A 20,613-nucleotide genomic window follows, 5' to 3' on the forward strand; every position below is an offset into this window, starting at 1 on the left:
TGTATAGTTTGAGATGTTCTTATAATCTTAAACAGTTTACAAGTTTTGGAAAATTCTAATAAAAGAATTTGACTGAAAGCTGAGTACGTATTAAATTTAATACTGGACAAATGCTAGTGGCTTTTGAGGCCTCCAAACAATTTTTTTAAATATGTACAAAAGTCAAAAGCTAGTGGCGCATAAAATATCTTGAAAAGAATAGTCTACATAGATTTATACGCGGTAGGAAATAGTTTGTTTTTAAAGTTAACAAATAAAAAAGAGATTCAGTTTTGTGCATTTTCATATAAAAATTACATCAACAATCAACTCATAGAAAAATTCTTAAGATATAAGCAATAATAATCAGTTACAATTTTTGCATTAATTAAAAAATAAAAATGATTTTTCTTCTCTATTTCATTATTAAAAATTTGATTTAAAATAGCATCACTTTATTAGTTGTTTTTAAGAATATAAATATAGGTCTATCCTCTAATTTCTCACAAATGATAAATTTTATGATGTTGTGATTATGATTAATTGCCAACTTAATTCTCTATGATCGGAATTATAAGTTAGATAGGCCTTGTATGACGCATACCACTTTTATTTTTATTTTGTGTCATATTTGTGTAGCATAAAACTTGAAATAGTTAATCTATGATAAGGAATTTGTTTTTTCTGCTTATATAAGTTTAAAAGACTGTGAATTGCAGAGTTAAAAGCGTTACAGTATCTAATTGTTTGGATAGTGTACGAGAGACGGCCCCACGTAAAACCAATTCGACTGAAAATGAAATAAAAATATCTTTATTTTGTCAAAGATTTAATTCGACTCAACCATATAGCATAATCCTTAATTTCATCATTACTTGGGGAGATCGAGCAAACATTTGTTTTCAAAAATTGAATCCTAAATAATATTTTAAAATCTAAGAAATAAAAACTAGTACAAGGGTATTTACCTGGTTGATTTGGGTGGCTGCCATGGCCCATAATCACCCTCTTCCCTTTCCAAGCATGACAATTGACAAGGTCATCTTATGTCATGTTTTTTGAGATAGTGAGATGAGATCTATTTCACTTTGCTCAAACTATTTAATTTCAGTGCGTTTGTATTCCCCTATTCTCTATCCTTTTACTTACTTTCACATATGTGCTTTGTTTGTCCCTTTCTTTTTGTTCCTATGTTTAAGACTTTTAATATCCTAACAAATTCATCCAACTTATTTTCAATAATTTAAAGTAATTCTTTTTAATTCTTTATTTGAAGGGGTATTATAGTGATATATAGCTCTAATAGGATCTAACTTAATATTCTTAATTGAGGGATGTTTCTTATTAATAAAAGTTATAATAATAGTAATAGTAAACATAATAGTGGTGATAATAATAATAAATATAAGAATAAACATAAATGCGGAAGAAGTATGGTATAAGAGATTAATATGCATGATTTTATTTATGCAAATATTTGTAAGGGTCGGCAAATCAAGTATTCTAAATTTTCAAACTCAAAATTCGAATGTCTAAAAGACTCGCAACATAAGGTTGACTACGGCCTTCAAAATAAAATTAAGGATTTTATCTTTATTTTAAGGATTTTATCAATATTTCTCATTTCCTTTGGTTACGACGACGTCATTAGTGCATAACCGACTTCCGAACCCGAATTTGGTTACGACGACCATCTTATCTTTATTTTAAGGATTTTATCGATATTTCCCATTTTCTTTAGAATAAATAACGTTCGGTGACGATTCTGTAAATATGAGGATTAATAGCCTTCTGGTATCTTAATGTATCTTGCCCTGTAATCCCACTTATTTTGGTTACTAGTCCAATTTAAGATTAAGTTTCCTTTTTGCAAATAAACCAAAAATACTTTAAAAATACGATACGAATTGTGTGCCATGAGTCTTTAGGAATGAAGAAGAATGAGAGGGTATATTCCTATCCTTATTCTGAATATCTTTGGATACAAAATACATGATCCAGTTGTTCAAAATATTCACCTTCATTCATAGACTTTAGTGTAATTCAAATCAAGAAAATTTTCATAATTAAAAGAAAGAAAAAGGAGGAGGATGTAGATTCTCTCTCCCCGAATGTTCAAACACTTATGTAGAGCTTCCTATATGAATATCCATCTTCATGCTAAAATCAATCACAACCAATCAAATTCAATATCTGTCTTCCGTTCTACCATAATACAAACAACGCTTAAACCTCCCACACGCGAGTATACAAGCAACGTTTAACTGCTAGAACGTGAGTGTTAACATCTTTCAATAAAAATAACCAATAAACACTTATTTTTTACCCCACGAACTACGGGGCTCTGATTTTCTCATTGCACTATGGGAATACGTAGACACAGGATTTCAAAATCTTGTCGAGCACATTAATTAAAAACTTATTTTCCCCTTAATTAAAACAAATCACAAGTAATCTTTAGATAATAACACTCACCTGTGTAGAACAATCAAAACGGTTCCCGTTGAGTACAACTGATGTGAGAGGTGTTAATATCTTCCCCTTGCATAACCGACTTTCGAACCCGAATTTGGTTACGACGACCATCTTATTTTTATTTTAAGGATTTTATCGACATTTCCCCTTTCCTTTGGAATAAATAAAGTTCGGTGGCGATTCTGTATTTTTTGCAACGCAACAACTGGCTTCTCTGCTGGAGAAAATTCCTAAGCAAGTAAAACCTAATTTTGGTTGCTTTCTTTTGTATGTTTAGGTGTTTATCTTTATCACTTTAATGTTTACTTGTTTCTATTATTGCATTTACTGCTTTATATATTTAATATATTTTAAATATATATGTTTATTGATTCTCAATTATGGGTTAGGTTTCATGATGCTATTTGAGAAAAAAGCTTCCAACCCGAGTTTGAGTATACACACAAGATATAATCGTGGATAGTCGTGTTGATCCACGTTTGACACGTTGGTTCGGAACGAGAGTCTCACCTATACTAGATCTACTTGGAAGTATCATTGTCCTGCAATCATTTGCTACGATAAGGTATTTTCATTTGGATCAATGACTCTAGGAGGCCTTTTTCGGAATCACCCTTTCCAAGATTAGAACCTAACTGTGAAAGGGATATGGATTTTTGAAGGAAACCTAAAACTCTACCTATACCTTGAAAATCATGTTCAAATTGTCCAGAATGTGTCGAACCTTTGAACCTATACCTCTAGAATCATATGCATTTTATCCAGAATACGTCAAACCTTAGAACCTATGATATTTCATACCATTGCATCATATCATCATAAAAAAACCGATTTAGCACATGCATACCATTTTCAAAGAAATTTCTCACAATTTACCATTTCCTTGGAAATATAAAAAAAACATTTTTGCATACATTCATGCATCATCATGCATCCATGATTCAAAAAAGTTCATTATCATATGGCCTTTTGCTCAGAATCATTGATCACAAAGCTGACTTCTCAACAACACTACGGTACTCGCAATACCCAGAGACTGTTAATGGATCAACTCGAACAAAATCAAGTTATGATAGGGGATGACGTGATCACCATGAGGAGTCAAATGGTTCAGGTCATGGAGATTATCCAAGCTATAGCCAGAGGTCAAGAAGAGTTGAGACAGGCCTCCCTAAGGTTCGCTGCTGTTAATCCTCCTATACAACCACATGTGAATCCACCAATTGGTACCAATCCACCTCCAGAAGAAGATCTCTTGAATCAGAATATCAGGACCACACTCGAGGTTCTTGTCAATCAGCTTGAAGTGGACAATCACCATGATTCCTTCTTCATCCCAAAAGTTGGTCTAGCACTCGACGCATTTACGCTCCCAACTGCTGAAGCTGAGAAAAAGTTATGCATCCTAGAGGAAAGGATGAAAGGTATGGAAGGTCCCATCGCCTTCGGTCTAAATGCTATTGATATGTGCCTAATGTAACACCTCAAAATTTGCCCTCCTCTCTTGGGACTAGCATTAACATATTTGCATTTCATTTTAGGACATTAGGCATTTCATGTTGCATATCATGTGGTTACATTATGCAAGCCATCTTCCCAAGTCTTAATCAGGAGATAGGAAGTCAAGTGCAAGCCTAGGGTTTATTGACTGATCATGGGCCATCTGAGGATTGGGCTGTGAATTAGGGTGTTATGATTCTCAATGGATGTTGGTCTTCATCTTGATTGCAATGATACATCATCATCATCATGGTTGGATGTCATCAGGAGATTGAAGAAGATTCCTTGAGATTAGGGTTTTGACCACTGGTCAACCCTAATCAGTTGTATTGGGCCAATCAGGGCTGGATCAGGAGATGAGGTTTCTGATGGTTATGGGGTTCATTTTGTGATTATATTGTGCTTATTGAGGCTAGGGTTTCACCCTTGAGCCATTTCAGTTGAAGATTGGGGTTCAATTTGATCTATGCATTGCCAAATTCATCTATCAGATGAAAAGTCAACTGTGGTCAACCGTACATTATCTGATGGATTTGGAGGTGGAAATGAGTTGGATACACTTCATTCATGTTGGAACAAGTGTTATTTGACATTGCAAACCTTAAGAATGGAGAAAATCAAGTCAGAATAAAAACTGCCAAAAATAGAAAGTGACTTGTAATTGAAGTTTCCAAAAATGGAAAGTTTTGGACCTCAAGACCACGTGTCCAAGGAAGCTTCAAATGAAAATTGGTTCAACATGAAAGTTGTAGATCTTGTTCTCACCTTTCCAAAAAGTCCAAGAACTTGAAAATCCCATGTATGGTTGGAAAATTATGGCTCAGTGAATTTCAAAAATGACCCGTAATCAGGAGGCCATAACTTCCACATGGTTTGTCCAAATTGCAAGTTCTTTATATGCACAAACTCCATTTGACATGTACTTTAAGGGTGCATAATTGGATTTTTCCAAAAGTGGTCAATGCAAAAAGTCAATTTTCAACTGGACAGTTAAATTGGACCAAGGGCAAAATTGTCCAACTTTCAAAATAATTGGAATTTTTGAGTGGGGATTTTTGCTACACCTCATGAATGGCATTTAAAATTTGTTGGAATCATCATTTCATGGCAAAGGCTTGTGGTTTGGAATTTGGCTTGAAAAGTGAAATTGCAAAATTGGACAAATGCAAACACAAGGTGAATTTGAGAATTACATAACCAATGAGAGTGAGACAAGTTTCTACAGCTCACACATGACATTTGGAAGGTGTATGAGCTGTCAAATAGGTGGCATTGAGCTGGCATGGTGAAATTCCAATTTTACCCCTCACTTGAAAATGACATTTACACTAACAATGCATTTGGTTGATTAAGCATGATTAAGGGATGATTAAGCTCACATATATAAACCTAAACACATTCTAATCATAACTGAATTTCATTTCACCAAAATTCAGATCAAAATCATCAACATTCTCTCAATTCATTCAAGAACTCAAAAAACCAAAATCCAAAAAAACTCCATCAATCTTTGATCATTTTGGAAGATTCCTTTTGCAGTGATCTTGTACTAGCCTATGCTCGATCTGTTTGTACCTTTTAGCATCCAAAACCGCGCCCTTCTCAACTGCACCTTCAAGCTCCTCCAATGGTGGATTTGATTTTTGCGCATTAGGAGCAGCTTCGGTTGAATTGGAGCATTGCGTTCAACTTCTGGAAGGTCATTCTACATCTGTTTGGAGCTTTCACGTGCCAATTCGTCCTGTTTCACTACTGCCATAGCAGGTATCATCGGAATTCGATCTCAAGCTTTTGTTGAATTGTTGTGTGCGTGATGTAGTCCTTTGCTCGTAGAATACGATGATGCTTTTGGATTTGCAATTGGACAACTGTAGGCTAAGAAATCGTGACCTGAAGTTTAGATCTAAAACCCTAACGCGTTCGATTCTTGAGATTTAGGGACTGTTAGGTTGATTGGAGTTCATATTTGTGATCTACGTGTCCGTACGGTTCTAACGGATATCTATTTGTTGATTTTGGTGTTGATTTGAGAATTTCGTGTTCTTGAGCAATTCTGGGAAGAAGATGATGAAGCTTTGCGCAGAAGCTTGTTTGATCTTCAATTCCGTTTGAAAATTCAAACTCGGCGTTTACCGCCCGCGCCAATTAATTACAGAAATGCCATTGTCAAATTCCCATTAATTTAATTAATTCTTAAAAAATTCATAACACCTTTAAAAATTCATAGAAAATTATAGAAAATTCAGAAAAATATGAGAATTTTTTCTTTGACTTTGTTGTTGAGTTTAGGATTTTTTTGACCTATTGGTCAAAGTTGTGCATGGTAAAAATATCATTTGCCCTAGGGTTTTCTCACATGTGCTATATTTTGCTACACTTTGCCAATTTGATCATGAAATGCACATAATGTTAAATAAATTCTTGCCAATTTTTGTGATGATTCTTAACTGGATGATGTTTATTTCCATGTAAATTTCATGAGTTTTTGATACCTGGCCATGGAGTTATGAATTTTGGAACTTAGGTGTGACAATTTGTGTCACACCTCTTGATGTCAATTTGCTGGAATTTTTTTCATGACCTATACTTGTTAGAATTGATTGAAATTTTGCATGATGATTGGTTGGCATGTTGAGATGTTGTATGAATTTTTGTGGAATTTTACATTGCATTTTCAATTTGATCATGATTTTTCATCTCTGTTGGCCAAATATGCAAGCTCATATGATACATGTTGGTAGATTGATTGAGAAATGCTCGTGTGGTACTGTATACTCATGAAATTTGATATGCTTGTAGTAGACACATGTTAGGACCTCCCTGTTTTGGTCTCATCCATTTCTCTTTTGTTTTCATTGAGTTATGAATCTTTGAAGTGAGTTCATGCATTGATGATGTGGTTTGGAGCATGTTATTGTGACTGTTTTTGTTGATTTTCATTGACATGGTTCCATTTGCCCAATTGAGCTCAAATTTGACATGGTAGACCTTGAATGCCCCCTGTTTAGGTGTAAATTATTTGAGAATTTTTAGAATTGTTTTGATGTGGATTTGAATGCAATAGTTCTGTTTGTATGCTTGGTGCTTCATTTGAACTAGTTTGCCTTATTTTGAGCATAGCATGAGCATAATGAATGATATAAACATGAGGCCAATGATGTTTGCTCTTGTTTGACTTTAATTTGAGATTGGTTTGTGAATGCCTTGCTGTTTAAGGATTTTTTCTTGTTTTGGACCCTAGGCTTAGCCTAGTGGTCTAGTTGCTAATGTTTGCTTGATTTTTCAGGATCAAAAGCAAAATGCACATGGAGAATGATCCAAATCAATTTTAAATGATGTGGTTTGATGTTTGTACACTAACATAACATTGTTTTGTAGGTGGTGAAGCTTAGGCTTAAGCTTTGAGCTTGCCTGGTGTTGTGTATTGAGTTGTATAGACTGATTGATTGAACTTGCTGTTTAGTTTTGTTTGTCTGAGTACTAACTGTGTTTGACTGTTTCCAGGTACTTTTAGTTGCTCAGTTCCTTGTGAACTTTTGCTTTGCTTTGCTTAAGCAACTTGCATTGAGGTATAACTTCCTAACTTCATGTAGTCTGGAGACCCGGTCTGTTATTTGACCGGGCAAACTGTCTGAAGTCCTCCTTAAGAGGCAATGATTGTGGTTGTTTATTTTTCGTGCCAAGCAGGTGAAAGTCCTTTAAATAAGGCAATTGGTGGAAGTTAGGGATAAGCAATCTATCCCCCACTATTCTGTGAGTCTTCTCCTTGCTCCCATTACATGGTTGTAGCATTGAGATCATAAGCCCAAGATCCGTGCAGTGCACATTGTGTCAGAGTCATCGAGTATAGAAGGGTTCCCCCATTCTGGACCCATGCTCATTTGTCAGAAGCTCTCCCTGGTTAGGGATAAGAGCTGTGAGGTCTGATCCTCACTTCATCCTTTCATCTGCTTCACCTTAGCCTCGTAATGGCAAGGTTAAGAGCAAACCCAGCCCGTACAGACGACTCGCTTCGGCAGTCAAACCTATTGTGTGAGCCACTTGTTTGGTTATAGTGCGTGCTGTGTGGATATCTGTTTGAGATGCTTGTTCTCATTTGATGTATGCTTGAATTATTTTGTATGCTTGTGTGCTGGCTTCTTTCCTGGATAGGAGTAGTTTGCTTATGCAAGTAGGATAGAAAACTGAACTTAGGGTAACGATGCATGACAACACTAGGCTCGAGTCTCAGCTCCCTAGTAGTGTGTCTTTCCCCGGTTTCTGGCTAGCAATTCAGTCCCTTTCAGGGGAACTACATCGCCCTGATCCTCGTTCCAGACGAGGTATGTAGGCAGGTGGTCGTGCGAGACCACTCCGGGCAACCTTTTTCTTTTTTGTGTGCGTTTACTTGTTATCTGACTGTGCTGTTTGGTGTTTTGGGTTCGGATGCCGACGTAAGCCCAGGATTGGCTGTCGGGATCCATGTTTGCCCTTTTGAGTGTGTTTTGGTTCGGATGCCGACGTAATTCCATCCGGTGGTTGTCGGGCTCCATGTTTGCCACCCTTGTGTGTTTGTATGTTTTGTGTTGTTTGGCGTGCGTAAGCCGAACTACAGTGGCTCTGATTCTTGTTCCAGACAAGATATGTAGGCATAAGGTGCGATACCTTATCGAGCTCGTTCTTCCTAACCCCACCTGCGTTCCCCGTGTGTGTGTGTGATGTTTAGCAAGCTTTTCTTTATTCTAGGACGTGGATCCCGTCGAGTACGACGGACGTGAGGGGTGCTAATACCTTCCCCTTGCGTAACCGACTCCCTTACCCTTTCTTTCTGGTCGCAAGACCATTTCCTTTCCGGGTTTCTCTGAGCGTTTCCTTTCCCTATCTTGGGATAAATAACGCGCAATGGCGGCTCTGTGTGTGTTTTGTTTTCGAGTCCCGCCGGTTGATTTTTCGCAGGATGCGACACCTAGTTCTAGGCGTCAAAATTCCTACAAAATTCAAAGTCTATGACTTTCAGAAGTACAAGAAAATTAGTTGTCTAAGGACTCACATCAGATCATACGGAAGAAAAATGGTTGCATATTCGAACGATGAAAAGTTATTGATGCATTTATTTTAGGATAGCCTTAGTGGGGCATCCCTCGAATGACATATGCAACTTTAACGCACCTATATCCGAACCTGGAGAGAACCGACATAAGCTTTCCTTAAGCACTAGCGTAATAATAATGATATTTCTCCCAATAGGACCTAACTCCAAAGCTTGACTCAAAAGACTGACAAGTCATTTAAAGAGTATGCCCAAAGATGGATGGAACTAGCTACCAGAGTTCAACCACTCCTACTAGAACGAGAACTTGTTGACATGTTTATAGGTATCCTCCAAGGTCCATATTTAGATAGAATGGTTGGGAGTGCCTCCTCTGGATTTTCAGATCTAGTTGTTGCAGGAGAACGAATTGAGAACTGTCTCAAGAATGGAAAAATTCAAAGTGCTACCACTACCTCCAATAGAACAAAGAAACCCTATTCCAAATTTCCAAAGAAGAAGGAATGGGAAACTAAGGTTGCCACGGTAGTTAAGGGAAATGTTGAAGCTTACCAGGTGCCTCACTATCAGGTAGCAGCAGTAACACCTAACTAATACTCATAACAAGCTTATGCAATCCCTACCGGATAACAACCAGTGCAGTACTAGCAACCGTATGTCCCACAACAACATAACTACTATCAAAAGGGCCAACAGAGACAAAGGAGGCCATAGAAAAATTTGATCCAATTCCTATGTCTTACGGTCAACTACTCCCTCATTTGATCAAAGGCTCATTAGTGCAGTTAAGGAATCTGAGGCCTCCTCCAACACCTCTTCCTATAGACTATGATGTGAATGACATATGTGAATTCCACTATGGGGAACCCGAACACATAGTTGAAAACCGCAAAGCTCTCAAGTACAAAGTACAAGAGCTAATTGACTACAAAGCTATCACTTTCACGCCCAATGGCCCAAATGTGAACAAGAATCCCATTCCTACGCATGCGGGTCCTTCTATAAGTGTCGTGGAAGAATCTGCGGGACAGAACATGGTGTAAGAGGTGGATAAAATGAAGACTCTAATGGTAGTAGTCAAGGAACAACTACTGAAACATGACGTGTTCCCAGGGTGCCAAGTTGATTGTAAAAAATGTCTTTTGAATCATCAAGCATGTGATAAGCTTGAAAATGCCAACAATATCCTTTTTAGTGTCATTTAGTGAAAAAATAAGTTTGAAATAATAAATTCTAAAAAAATTCAAACTTTTTAAATAAGCACAATAAAATCGAAATGAAAACATGAATAATCCTATTTTATTATTTCGAACGTATTGACAAAAAAACAAAAATAAAAGGACTCAAAATGAAAAAAAAAATTGACGCAAAAATGTTCGAAAAATTAAAATGAATGCATGCAAATGATTAGTACGAAATAAACGTTTGAAAAACAGACAGGTTTTGATAAAATTTTAAAGTAAAAAAGACTGCTGAAAATGCTCATGCTGATCAAAATGTGATCGCAAAAGGAGTAAAATAAAATAAAATGAGCACGTCAAGTTAAACTACGCGAATTATAGATTAATAAAACTGATGTCTGCAAGCTCGATCTTGAAATTTTTCGCCCTCTAATTTTACGTACATTTGAGAAACAATTCAACCGGTATGCTTGTAGATCCAAAAATTTATTCTGGTTGACATTTTAAGCATTATGTGAGATGAAATGCATGCTACGATATGTAGATGATGCAAATGTCACGATGTATGTATTGATTTATAGAATGAGGGGCAAAATTGGAGTATGACAATCTCGCACACCAACCCGTGGAAGATTACCAGCCAATGAAGTTTGATTTTCGGATGAAAATATCATGTTTATAAGAGATTATGAAATCCCAGGATCAGATGAAGGACCCAAACTAGGATCGTGATGGACGCTCGTGTTCGATGGTGCCTCGAATGCAAAAGGTCATGGGATTGAAGCAATTATTACTTCTCCAAAAGGCTTTCATCTTCCTTTCACAACAAAATTATGTTTCGATTGCACAAACAGTGGCAGAATACAAAGCATGTATCTTCGAAATTGAAGCAGCCATTGATCTGACGATCAAAATCCTTGAAGTATACAAAGATTCAGCTCTGGATATCAGTCAGACCAAAGGAGAATGGAAAACTCGTCACCCCAAATTGATTCCATACTGATAACATGTCATGAAGTTGATTCTCTACTTTGATGAAATCACTTTCCAACACATCCCTAGATAAGAAAATCAAATATTTTTTTTCTTATAAGCCGTTATGGACAGTTACATAATAGTATTTTCTTTGAATGTCATGTTTTCGAGGATTTGGTATGATATATATGTTGGTGGTTGGGTATTAGCGCATTGTTTCAAAACATCAGCAAGGTGCACTTATTGTAGTGATTGGTAGAGGCAAAATGAATGGTGTGAAAATGATGATTATTTGGAGTGATTGCCGTAAGGAATGATAAGTTATACCACAACAAAGACATTATTGTAGAAAAAATGGTTGGGGATGTCAAACTAGCCTGTTTCAGTTTGATTTTTGAAAAGTCTGGTGTGGACTTTCTTTCTGGCGCTGTTTGTTTTGCAGATTTAAAAGGGCGCGGCTTACTGCAGTAGAGATTCTGCTACTACTGTTTTGCTGCATGTCGGTGTGGAGAAGGTGCCGATATGTCCTATTCTTTGGCAAATCAGGTTGTTGTTGTAGGAATGTATGTTCCATTTGTTATGTTGTAGAGGTTGCTCCCTAGTTTTGGGAGCTAGGTGTACCAGGTAGATTGGTTGACTATGTAGAATTGAGGTATGTTTTGTATTTGAAAATGGGATATGTTTGTGTTTCTAGAATTGGGATCTGATTGTAGCAGGTTTTCTACAGTAACGACTCTGGTATTCCTAGCATGCCTTATGCTAGAAGTTTTATCTTTAATTTAATTTTCTTTTGCCTTTTAAAAAGAAAAGTTCAAACTATAATGATAGACAAAAATACATGATACTAACTTATTCACATACGTTATATAAAATTAACTTAAATTACTCCAGTATAAAATAATAATTAAATTACCATACAGCAATAAAGTAAAAATGTTTTACAAAGACATCCTATCATGTAGATACATTATCTGAAATGCTTATAACTCCATTAAAAAATAATGCTTCCAATTCATAACAGAATAGACTGCTTGAAAAAAGCGTTTCCGATCATTAATCAATGTTTTGCTATATACAATGCTATGACAATTTACTTGAAAGAATGCTACTTGAAAAAAGAGTACTACAACTTTACATTTAACTACCTGCATAAAACTAAACTATAGGGAAAGATGGACAAATGGGCCAAGCTATAAGATGGACATAAATACAAATGATGATTTGTGAATTGCTATAAGAACAATTAGCTAGAACTGTTGCTATCCACAAAAGACCTTGTAAATAGGAGAGCTGATCCATTAACTCCTCGAAGAACGAGCAGCCTTGAGTCCACATAAGTTCCACACACAACCTTTGACAGATCAAATATTTCAGGGGGAATTTGTGTCCTTAGTTCTTGAACAACATTTTTTGCTGTATCAATGTTTTGATTTAAAGGATCATCAAGATTCATTGTCACATCAATATCACCAGATGCCAGCTTGGCTGCAGGGAGACTGGATGGAAACTCCTTGAAAGGGGTTATTTTTCTCCATTTCTTGCTAGTAAATTTCTGAGCTAAAGCCTCCTCATTGCTGGACGGGCCAAAGGAGAGCTTCTCTGAGGTACTGTCTTGCTTCAGATATAACCGTCTCCCAGCTCTTAGTGTAAATGAAGAGTTCACCTGCACTCTTCCTCTTTTACCAGCTTTGTCATGAGGCCAGTCCTGACCAATCATGACTGTGAATCCAATGTCAGAGATGAAGGAAAGGTTCGACTTCAACTTCGATTCTCGTTTAACAGTTAAATGCAAATCCCCAACTAGTACACGGACTGTAGGTTGTCGAAGAGTCAGACCAACATGCTTCCCAGTGCAGTACAATAGACGCCATTTGCCAGGAAGCAGTTCCAGCCAATTCTGGACACATTTATAATGGCATATAAGTTGGCATAACATTAGGATTAAAACCTGTGGTCGTGTTTTTGTGATTGTTTTCATTGGCCATTTAGGTTTATTATATTAGTTTGTGACTTCTTTTATCTTGGGAGCCATGGGCTTGAGACTCTATGCAATATTGTTACCTCTTTTATAGATGGGTTCACATAGAAACATCAGATGCATCTGTGGAGCCTTTGTCGCTTTGTTCTACAACTGTGAGACTAATGTTTTGTGCACTATGGAGCATTACAAGTTTACCCAAGTTTACAAAGAACAAGTTTGTATGCGACATGAGTTAACTCCATTGTGATACATAGAATCATATGATTCTACAATTTAATTCTAGAGTTGGACAACCATGAGAAGAATAGCCAAGGCTCTTGGGTATTAAGTACTTTATTTTAGTGATTGAATAGATGTAACTGATTCAAAGAAATCCAAGCAACAATACTAGGAAAATCTACCAGAAAGTTTACTCACGAATTACCTTTGGCTTTGGATTAGGATTCAACATCTCCAATAAGTCAATGAAGTGGGCAAGCCTACTGCGCTAAAACATATAAAATACCCATAAGTGAACGCTTTAGCATATCTATCGCATTTAATTTCAATATACAGATGTAACTTTAGTAAGGAAAAACTTGAGGACATCAGACACCAACAAACATATAAAAATGTCCTATACGAGCACAGGGTACTCAAAATGTAACAAAGAAACACATTGCATGTATGGTGCCATCCCTGGATGACTGAATACCTGAGGTTGGCGATAAATGTACTCCTCACTAATACGCATTGCAGTACAACCCAGACCCCATCTGATAATTTCCATTGATGGGACCACTCGCCATCTTGGCCCACAAAGGAATGGGTGCCTTAGAGCATCCAAACAACTGTATAACAGTTCACACGGTTAACACCGGTAGTTTTTCAATCTGGGTCAAATCAAACTAATATATCTAATCCAATTCTATTTGTGTTTTCACAATTGTCTGAGAAACTAGCTACATGTTTGCCAAAAGGTCAACCCTCGTGAAATATCAAAAAAACTTGGAACACTTTTCTTTATGATTTTATTGTGTCTACATTTTCTTTTTCCACACTACAGTTTTTAATTTTTAAAATCTTGACATATTTGTAAGATAATCACAGCTTAATGTAGAAGAATCAATTGGCAAAGTATTCACATATCAAATAGGTAGATACTGCTTAAGGCATACCTTATCCTCTGAGAAGGTTTGGTTGCAAGCAATAAAGATAAAAGGTGCCAACCAGCACCCCAGTTCCTATCAAGCATCTAGAAGAAAATAATATTAAAAAGGCATTAAACGTTTTCAAAACAAGAATGGAACTCAAAATACCATGCCAACTCAAAATACCATGCCACTTTCACTGAAGAAGAGTAGTCGTATACTTACTTGTAAGCCAGCATTTCCATATGGAGAATTTCTACCAAGGATTTCCAGCATAAGCTGTCGCAAACATGAAGGATCATTCCCCTGAAGTTTGATGTAGCCAGAATTATCATTAGAAAATTCACATCATTGCATTTTGCATGACCCAATTTATCATCTATTTCACTAAGTTTGAAGCACATCTGTCTACATATTTGTTAGAATATATCATGATATTTATATTTGTTAGGGCAACTGTGATTATCTTTGACTTTATAGTTTTTGGTTTCAATATATCCTTATATATCATGACTTGTTTCCATTTTTAATTTGAATTATCAGTTCTATTACTTAATATCTTATTATGGTAATACCAGAAATGTAATCAAAAAGATAATTTGAAGGTGAGTGTCAACTTACAGTAGACCTAGAAATAGTGCTTCCCAAGTAAAGTACAACAGATCATGGCCATTTAATTTAACCTTTAATTTAGTATTATTCTCATAAGACCATTTATTTCAACAGCAGAATCTTCTAATTTTCATGATAATGGTTTATGTCATGCTATAAATGAATACGCGTAAATGAACAGCTTACAGAAAAGGGGAAAAGGAAACAAAATATTTTGGTCTTAATTTGTATGAGAGGCATAATATAGACAAAAAAAACATCCTCGGGCACTTCCTTTATAGTCTACAAAGCATTTGAGTCAGGTAGTTTTTTTTCCCTTAAAAAATGCACTTTTTAAACAAACAAGGGGCTAAAATTAAATAAGAAATTAACTTGCCATACCTTTGTGAGGAACGATTTGAACTTTGCAAAGATCAAAGGATCCATAAGTTCTCCCATTACCATTTTTGCCATTATGAAACCCATGCATCTTTGCAACACAGATAAATCAGGTATCAAAAAGATTATATAGCTGCACGCAAACTTCACCGACAATTTCCTAAGCCATACCTCATGTCAAATGCAATCATCATTTGTCGCCTGTCCATGTTTTCCATAGAGCCACTATTTGAACCATCCTCGCAAAAGTCAGCAGAATTTCCCAGAATACCTACCTGTTAAGTAAACACTTTAGGTCAAACCAAGCATGAGAGGAAAGGTTGATCTGACTATACATGAAGAAACACCAAATATTGATATCCAGTAACTTGGATTGCATAGATTACACATTCAGAGCTAAGAATTATCAGTGCAGTGGAAATTATCATGCAAGTATATGCTATTATCATATATCCTATCCGTTATCTTTCCCTTCATACAGTCTGTTGCATTTCTTATCAGTAATCAATTTTAGCAAATCCAGAACTATCACAGTATATTTGTTTCCTATAATGTGAAACAACAGAAATGTTCCAACTGATTATATAAATAAATTTCTAGGTTTTTCTGTGACTACAGCACACGCGATGCACAAAACCTTCTTTAGAATCAGCCAGACTGCACCACACTCTACATAAAAGACAGAAAAATGAATGAAGAGAAGACATGATTATATTGATAAGAGAATGGTAGTGCTTACTTTGATATGTCTGTCAATTGGGCTTATATGCACATTTTCCAGCCTCAACTCTGTATGGGCAAGACCATGACTATGGAGGTAATTTACCTGAAGTAAATAAACCATAATGGAAAATATGATTCCGCTTGTTGCTGGACAAGTATTTGAGCACTTGCGATTAAAAATAACTTCCATAAAAGAAAAACATTAACATTGGAATTTCTACAAACGTACTCCAATTAGAAGATCTCTCATTAATATTCGAATAAGCCGCAATTGCCTAGAAATCGCAGGACCTCCAGTTGTGTCTTCTCCTACCTTCCTAACAGACTCTTCGTCGAGTGCAAGAGTGGCCTCTAAAGTTTGAAGCCAATCTGACTGTTGAAGCCAGTGTCTCAAAGAAAAACTACCATGATACTGACAGGGAAAAGTATTGAAACAAAAAGAACATTAGAAGTTTTTTCATGCAAAGGGGCAGAAAGACTCGAGTAGACAAAACATTCAGAACAAGATATAATCAAATATATATAAAAGAATTAAAACAGTGAAAGTTATTAAGATTAAGACCTACCCCATGGACTAGGATGAATGAACCACTACCGCCACTTGCAGGCAAAGAGATATAGCCAAGAACTTGCATTGAGTAAGAATGATATAAAAGTTTACGGCGAACCAGCTTCTTCAATACCTTAAAGACGCCAACAAAAAACTGTGAAGAGAAGACATGAACAAAATTAAATTCAGATATTGCAAGGTCAACACATACCTCTATTGCTCGTTTTCCTCGACGCTGAGCTTGGGTGCTATAAAGCTGTCGAAGTATAACTCTTGTGTTATACAAAGGGCTGCAGAGGATAAAGTCATAAAACAAATAAATACAGATACTGTGATAAAAACCAATCATATAACCTGAACCAAACAAAGAACTATCTTACCTACCACTATCCTTCACCTCCCCTTCAAAAACCACCTCATCTGCCTATATCAAAACTTAATCAATGAGAATAACCAGCATTAAGAAACTAATCCAGTCATGTCACATTGTAAAGTTATTTAGATTTCGTACCCGTCCACCGAGGCCAATGCTAACATGATCCAAAACCTTAAAATCCGACATTTTGAACCTTACAACATGATCAGTTTCTTCCTCCAAGCAAACGGAAAAGGTACTGAGATCCTCTTCATGTGACTCCATGGAAGAAGCAGATGCAGCTCCATTTAGTGATGAACTGCATACTCCTTTGTGCTTTCTCTTGCCTTCATTAAATGATTTTCTATGTCTAGCGAAATGCAGGGGAACAGGTAAAACAAGTTTTGTTGACAAATTCCTATGCGAATAAGCTAGGCTATTACTTTCCAGAATTGGATATGGCCCAGTTATATACAGTGCCATTGATCAAACCTATGATAGACACATAAAAGAACAGTATTTATCAGGAAATATTCACACAGGATCATGAATAACATTTTGATATATAGTAGCTAGACATAAAAACTGAAGAAACTAGGTGAGAAATAAATGCAAACAGTTGGCGAAATTCAAATCCAAATTGAGGAATCAGAAAAGTAAAAGCAATCAGTTAGAGAAAAAGAAAATGGAAAAATTAATAAAATTGAAGAGATAGAAAGAGAGAGAAAATAATGACCAGAATGAGAAAGGGGATGAACAAGTGTTGATTCATGTAGAATTGTGATGATAATAATATAGAAAATTGAAGGAAGCGTGCGTGTGAGAGTTGCGTGCGACAGAACGCAGGAACGTTTTGGCACGGGTTTATCGCGCGTCAACGTCTGCCTCTCTAAATATCTCTTGATTTATCCATAATAATAACAATGTATGCCTCTTCTTGCTTTCAACAATGTACGAGAAAATTGATGTTGGTCGAATATGATGTCAAACAAATTTAGAATTACAAGGGGATTCAATAATAGACTATCTCATTTAGAAAATTTAAAAATTAGAGTTCTCATATGGTCATTTTAAAAAATAAAAAAATTGGTGATGCACTTCATAAATTTATTTTATACGGTCAATCAATTACGATCATACATCTCGTCAGATTAAAAATTTATAAAATATTTATATGACATGGCAAAATAATATATTCTTATTAGATGATCGTGTAATTTTTTTTACGTAATTAGATTAAATTGTTATATATTTTACCATTCCAATTTACAAGATCTACAACAAAAATTAAATCGACAAAGAAAAGAAGTAGATGTATTGATATTTATATTTATATTGGTTGAATGTATTTATCTTCATTTTGCATCTAATTCATTTTTTTATGAATATTCATCAAAAATTGTTTTCATGTTGAATAAAAAGTTTGATTCGAATCAAGCAGTTCTTGACTCATTCAAAGATATTGACTTTAGTCAAAAATAATATTTTATGTATGAAAACTTATTTTTTAAACTAGTGTAAGTGTAGGGCTTGCGTGAGGAATTCAAATATGAAAAATTTTAATTACGACAAATCATCAAAATAAATTAGGGAATTTTTTAATATATCCTGTATATTATCTAAACACCACGTGAAAATATTAAAATGTTCATAAATTTCGGATATGCATCTCCGGATGCACCCTGAGTACATAGAATTCTGACTTAATGTTAAATATTTGGGAGATGCATCTTCAAACTTATTTCGAAGATGCATCTCCGGACGGTTTTGGAGTTTAAATCACGTCAGAATCTTTTTTCTTTCTCATTTTTAAAAAACTCGACTTTCTCAAACTCTCAAAAAAATTCATCAACCAAGCTCAAAGGATCTTCAATCAACATTAAGGACATCAGAGACATCATCCAACACTGAAGTAAAGTATAAATTTGTAAGTTTTTGATGTTTTGATATGTTTTTTGAGTTTTTGTGTAAATGAGTAGAAAATAATTTTTTAGGTAATAAATGAGTAGGAATTGCATGAATGGTAGTTTACACATACTATAAAACATGTTTGTTGGTTGAAAATAACGATCAAATCATTATTTTTGAAATTTGTATGTCTGCATTACCGCCATTGAAGGACCTAAAGAGTTGCAGAAAATTCCGGAGATGCATCTCCGAAATTTTTCAATGTTTAGTTTCCCAATAACCGAAGATGCATCTCCGGGAATTCTTAGTCTGTTTTTTTATTTTTTATTTTCTTGCTTGTAGTGTTGATTGTACTAATTATTTGATTTACTTACAGGCATTATGGCTGATAGATACGATAGATTGGGGCACGAGAGGATTGCACATCATGCATCAGTGCGGCAGGAGAAAAGTCAGGTTTTGGAGGCTCTTATTCACACTACGCCAAAAACTGGAATAAACAACGCACCTTAGAGGGCGCTTTATTACAAAAGCGCTCTCTAAAGTGAAGCGAAAAAATAAGGAGCAATAGATAGCGCACTTTAGAGGGCGCTTTTGTAATAAAGCGCCCTCTAAGGTGAAGCGAAAAAATAAGGAGGAGATAGAGGGACAACAATACATAGCGCTTTTTAGAAAGCGCCCTCTAAGGTTACCCTTAGATGGCGCTTTTAGAAAAGCGCTGTTATAAGTCCATGTGCATTTCCAGTTTATAAAGCGCTTCTGGAAAGCCTTAGAGAGCGCTTTCATAAGCGCCCTCTTAGGCCCCCTTTAGAGGGCGCTTTTTTTCTACAAGCGCCCTCTAAGGTCCCCTTTAGTAAACATTAAAATTATAACATACTGCGCATTTTGTTATTTCACTCTCTGTTATTTTCGTTCTTTTTCACGTTAGGGTTCTCACTGCTACGATTTTCGCTACTTCTAAGGCGTTCTCCTTCCACCTCTGTTAGATCTACGACGTTTCCTCCTTCTACCAATCAAAGGTACACGATGCAGCTTATGAGTGTATTTATTCTAGCATACATTATTACTTGCACTATTGCTTTGTTTTAGCTTTGCCCCATTTCAGTTTTATGTTATTGTTGTCTATGCTACGTTTGTTTCGACCTGTAAAGTTTCAATATTCATAGTCATTTAAATAGTTTGGGTTTATTAGGCAATTGACGGTTGGTTTTTAAATTGCTGAATTTGATATCGCTATGAATCACATTCAAAGACTGTTGTTAGGGTTCGGTTATGGTTGCATTATAGAGACATTAGAAACCTTTGATTTCGCGGCTTAGATTGTAGTTTAACAACATTTTGTAAAACCCTAAAAAAGTTTCAAATTTTTGACTATTCAGGCAGCAATATCTAAAACACCTTCTACCAATCAAAGGTACACTATGCAGCTTATGAGTGTATTTATTCTAGCATACATAGCGTAGCTAGTAACTTAAGAAGTTTAGGTATGGATGTTATTTGATAGAGTAAATGGAGACATGAATGCCCTGCACAGAGACTAACTCAATAAAGCGAAATTGTTTTGTCTCATCCCATTTTTGGTTTCTCTTCTGAAATTGTTTTTTGTTTATTCTAATTAGTAATGGATAATACATGGATGTCTTCCAATCGATTGTCGAGAGAGTACGAGAATGGGGTATCAGAATTCGTTAAGTTTGCCGTTGCGCACGCCGAAGACCCCAGTAGAATGATATGTCCTTGCTTGGGTTGTTGTTATGGGAAACGGGTTGACATAGTTCAGTTGACATCGCATCTAATGAGGCATGGAATTGATCGAAGTTATACATGTTGGAATTTG

General features: G+C 35.8%; 1 protein-coding gene across 2 annotated transcripts; it reads right to left on the minus strand.

Moving 5' to 3' along the window:
• Positions 1-12,167: 12,167 nt before the first annotated feature.
• On the minus strand, positions 12,168-17,827 carry LOC127082086 (probable plastid-lipid-associated protein 14, chloroplastic). Of its 2 annotated transcripts, XM_051022314.1 has the most exons (14): positions 17,605-17,826; positions 17,025-17,360; positions 16,894-16,937; positions 16,725-16,803; positions 16,530-16,646; positions 16,193-16,375; positions 15,980-16,066; positions 15,412-15,515; positions 15,244-15,331; positions 14,476-14,556; positions 14,278-14,354; positions 13,815-13,950; positions 13,545-13,607; positions 12,168-13,036 (listed from the first exon to the last, which is right to left on the minus strand). In XM_051022314.1, exons 2-14 carry the CDS (start codon positions 17,349-17,351, stop codon positions 12,383-12,385), a joined length of 2,040 nt encoding a protein of 679 aa, XP_050878271.1. In that variant the 5' UTR covers positions 17,352-17,360; positions 17,605-17,826; the 3' UTR covers positions 12,168-12,382. The 2 variants fall into 2 exon arrangements, with proteins under 2 accessions (XP_050878271.1, XP_050878272.1); XM_051022315.1 differs by lacking the exon at positions 13,815-13,950 and having other exon boundaries at positions 13,545-13,602; positions 17,605-17,827.
• Positions 17,828-20,613: the final 2,786 nt, after the last annotated feature.

The sequence above is a fragment of the Lathyrus oleraceus genome, chromosome 5 (assembly GCF_024323335.1).
Source record: "Lathyrus oleraceus cultivar Zhongwan6 chromosome 5, CAAS_Psat_ZW6_1.0, whole genome shotgun sequence".
NCBI lineage: Eukaryota > Viridiplantae > Streptophyta > Magnoliopsida > Fabales > Fabaceae > Lathyrus > Lathyrus oleraceus.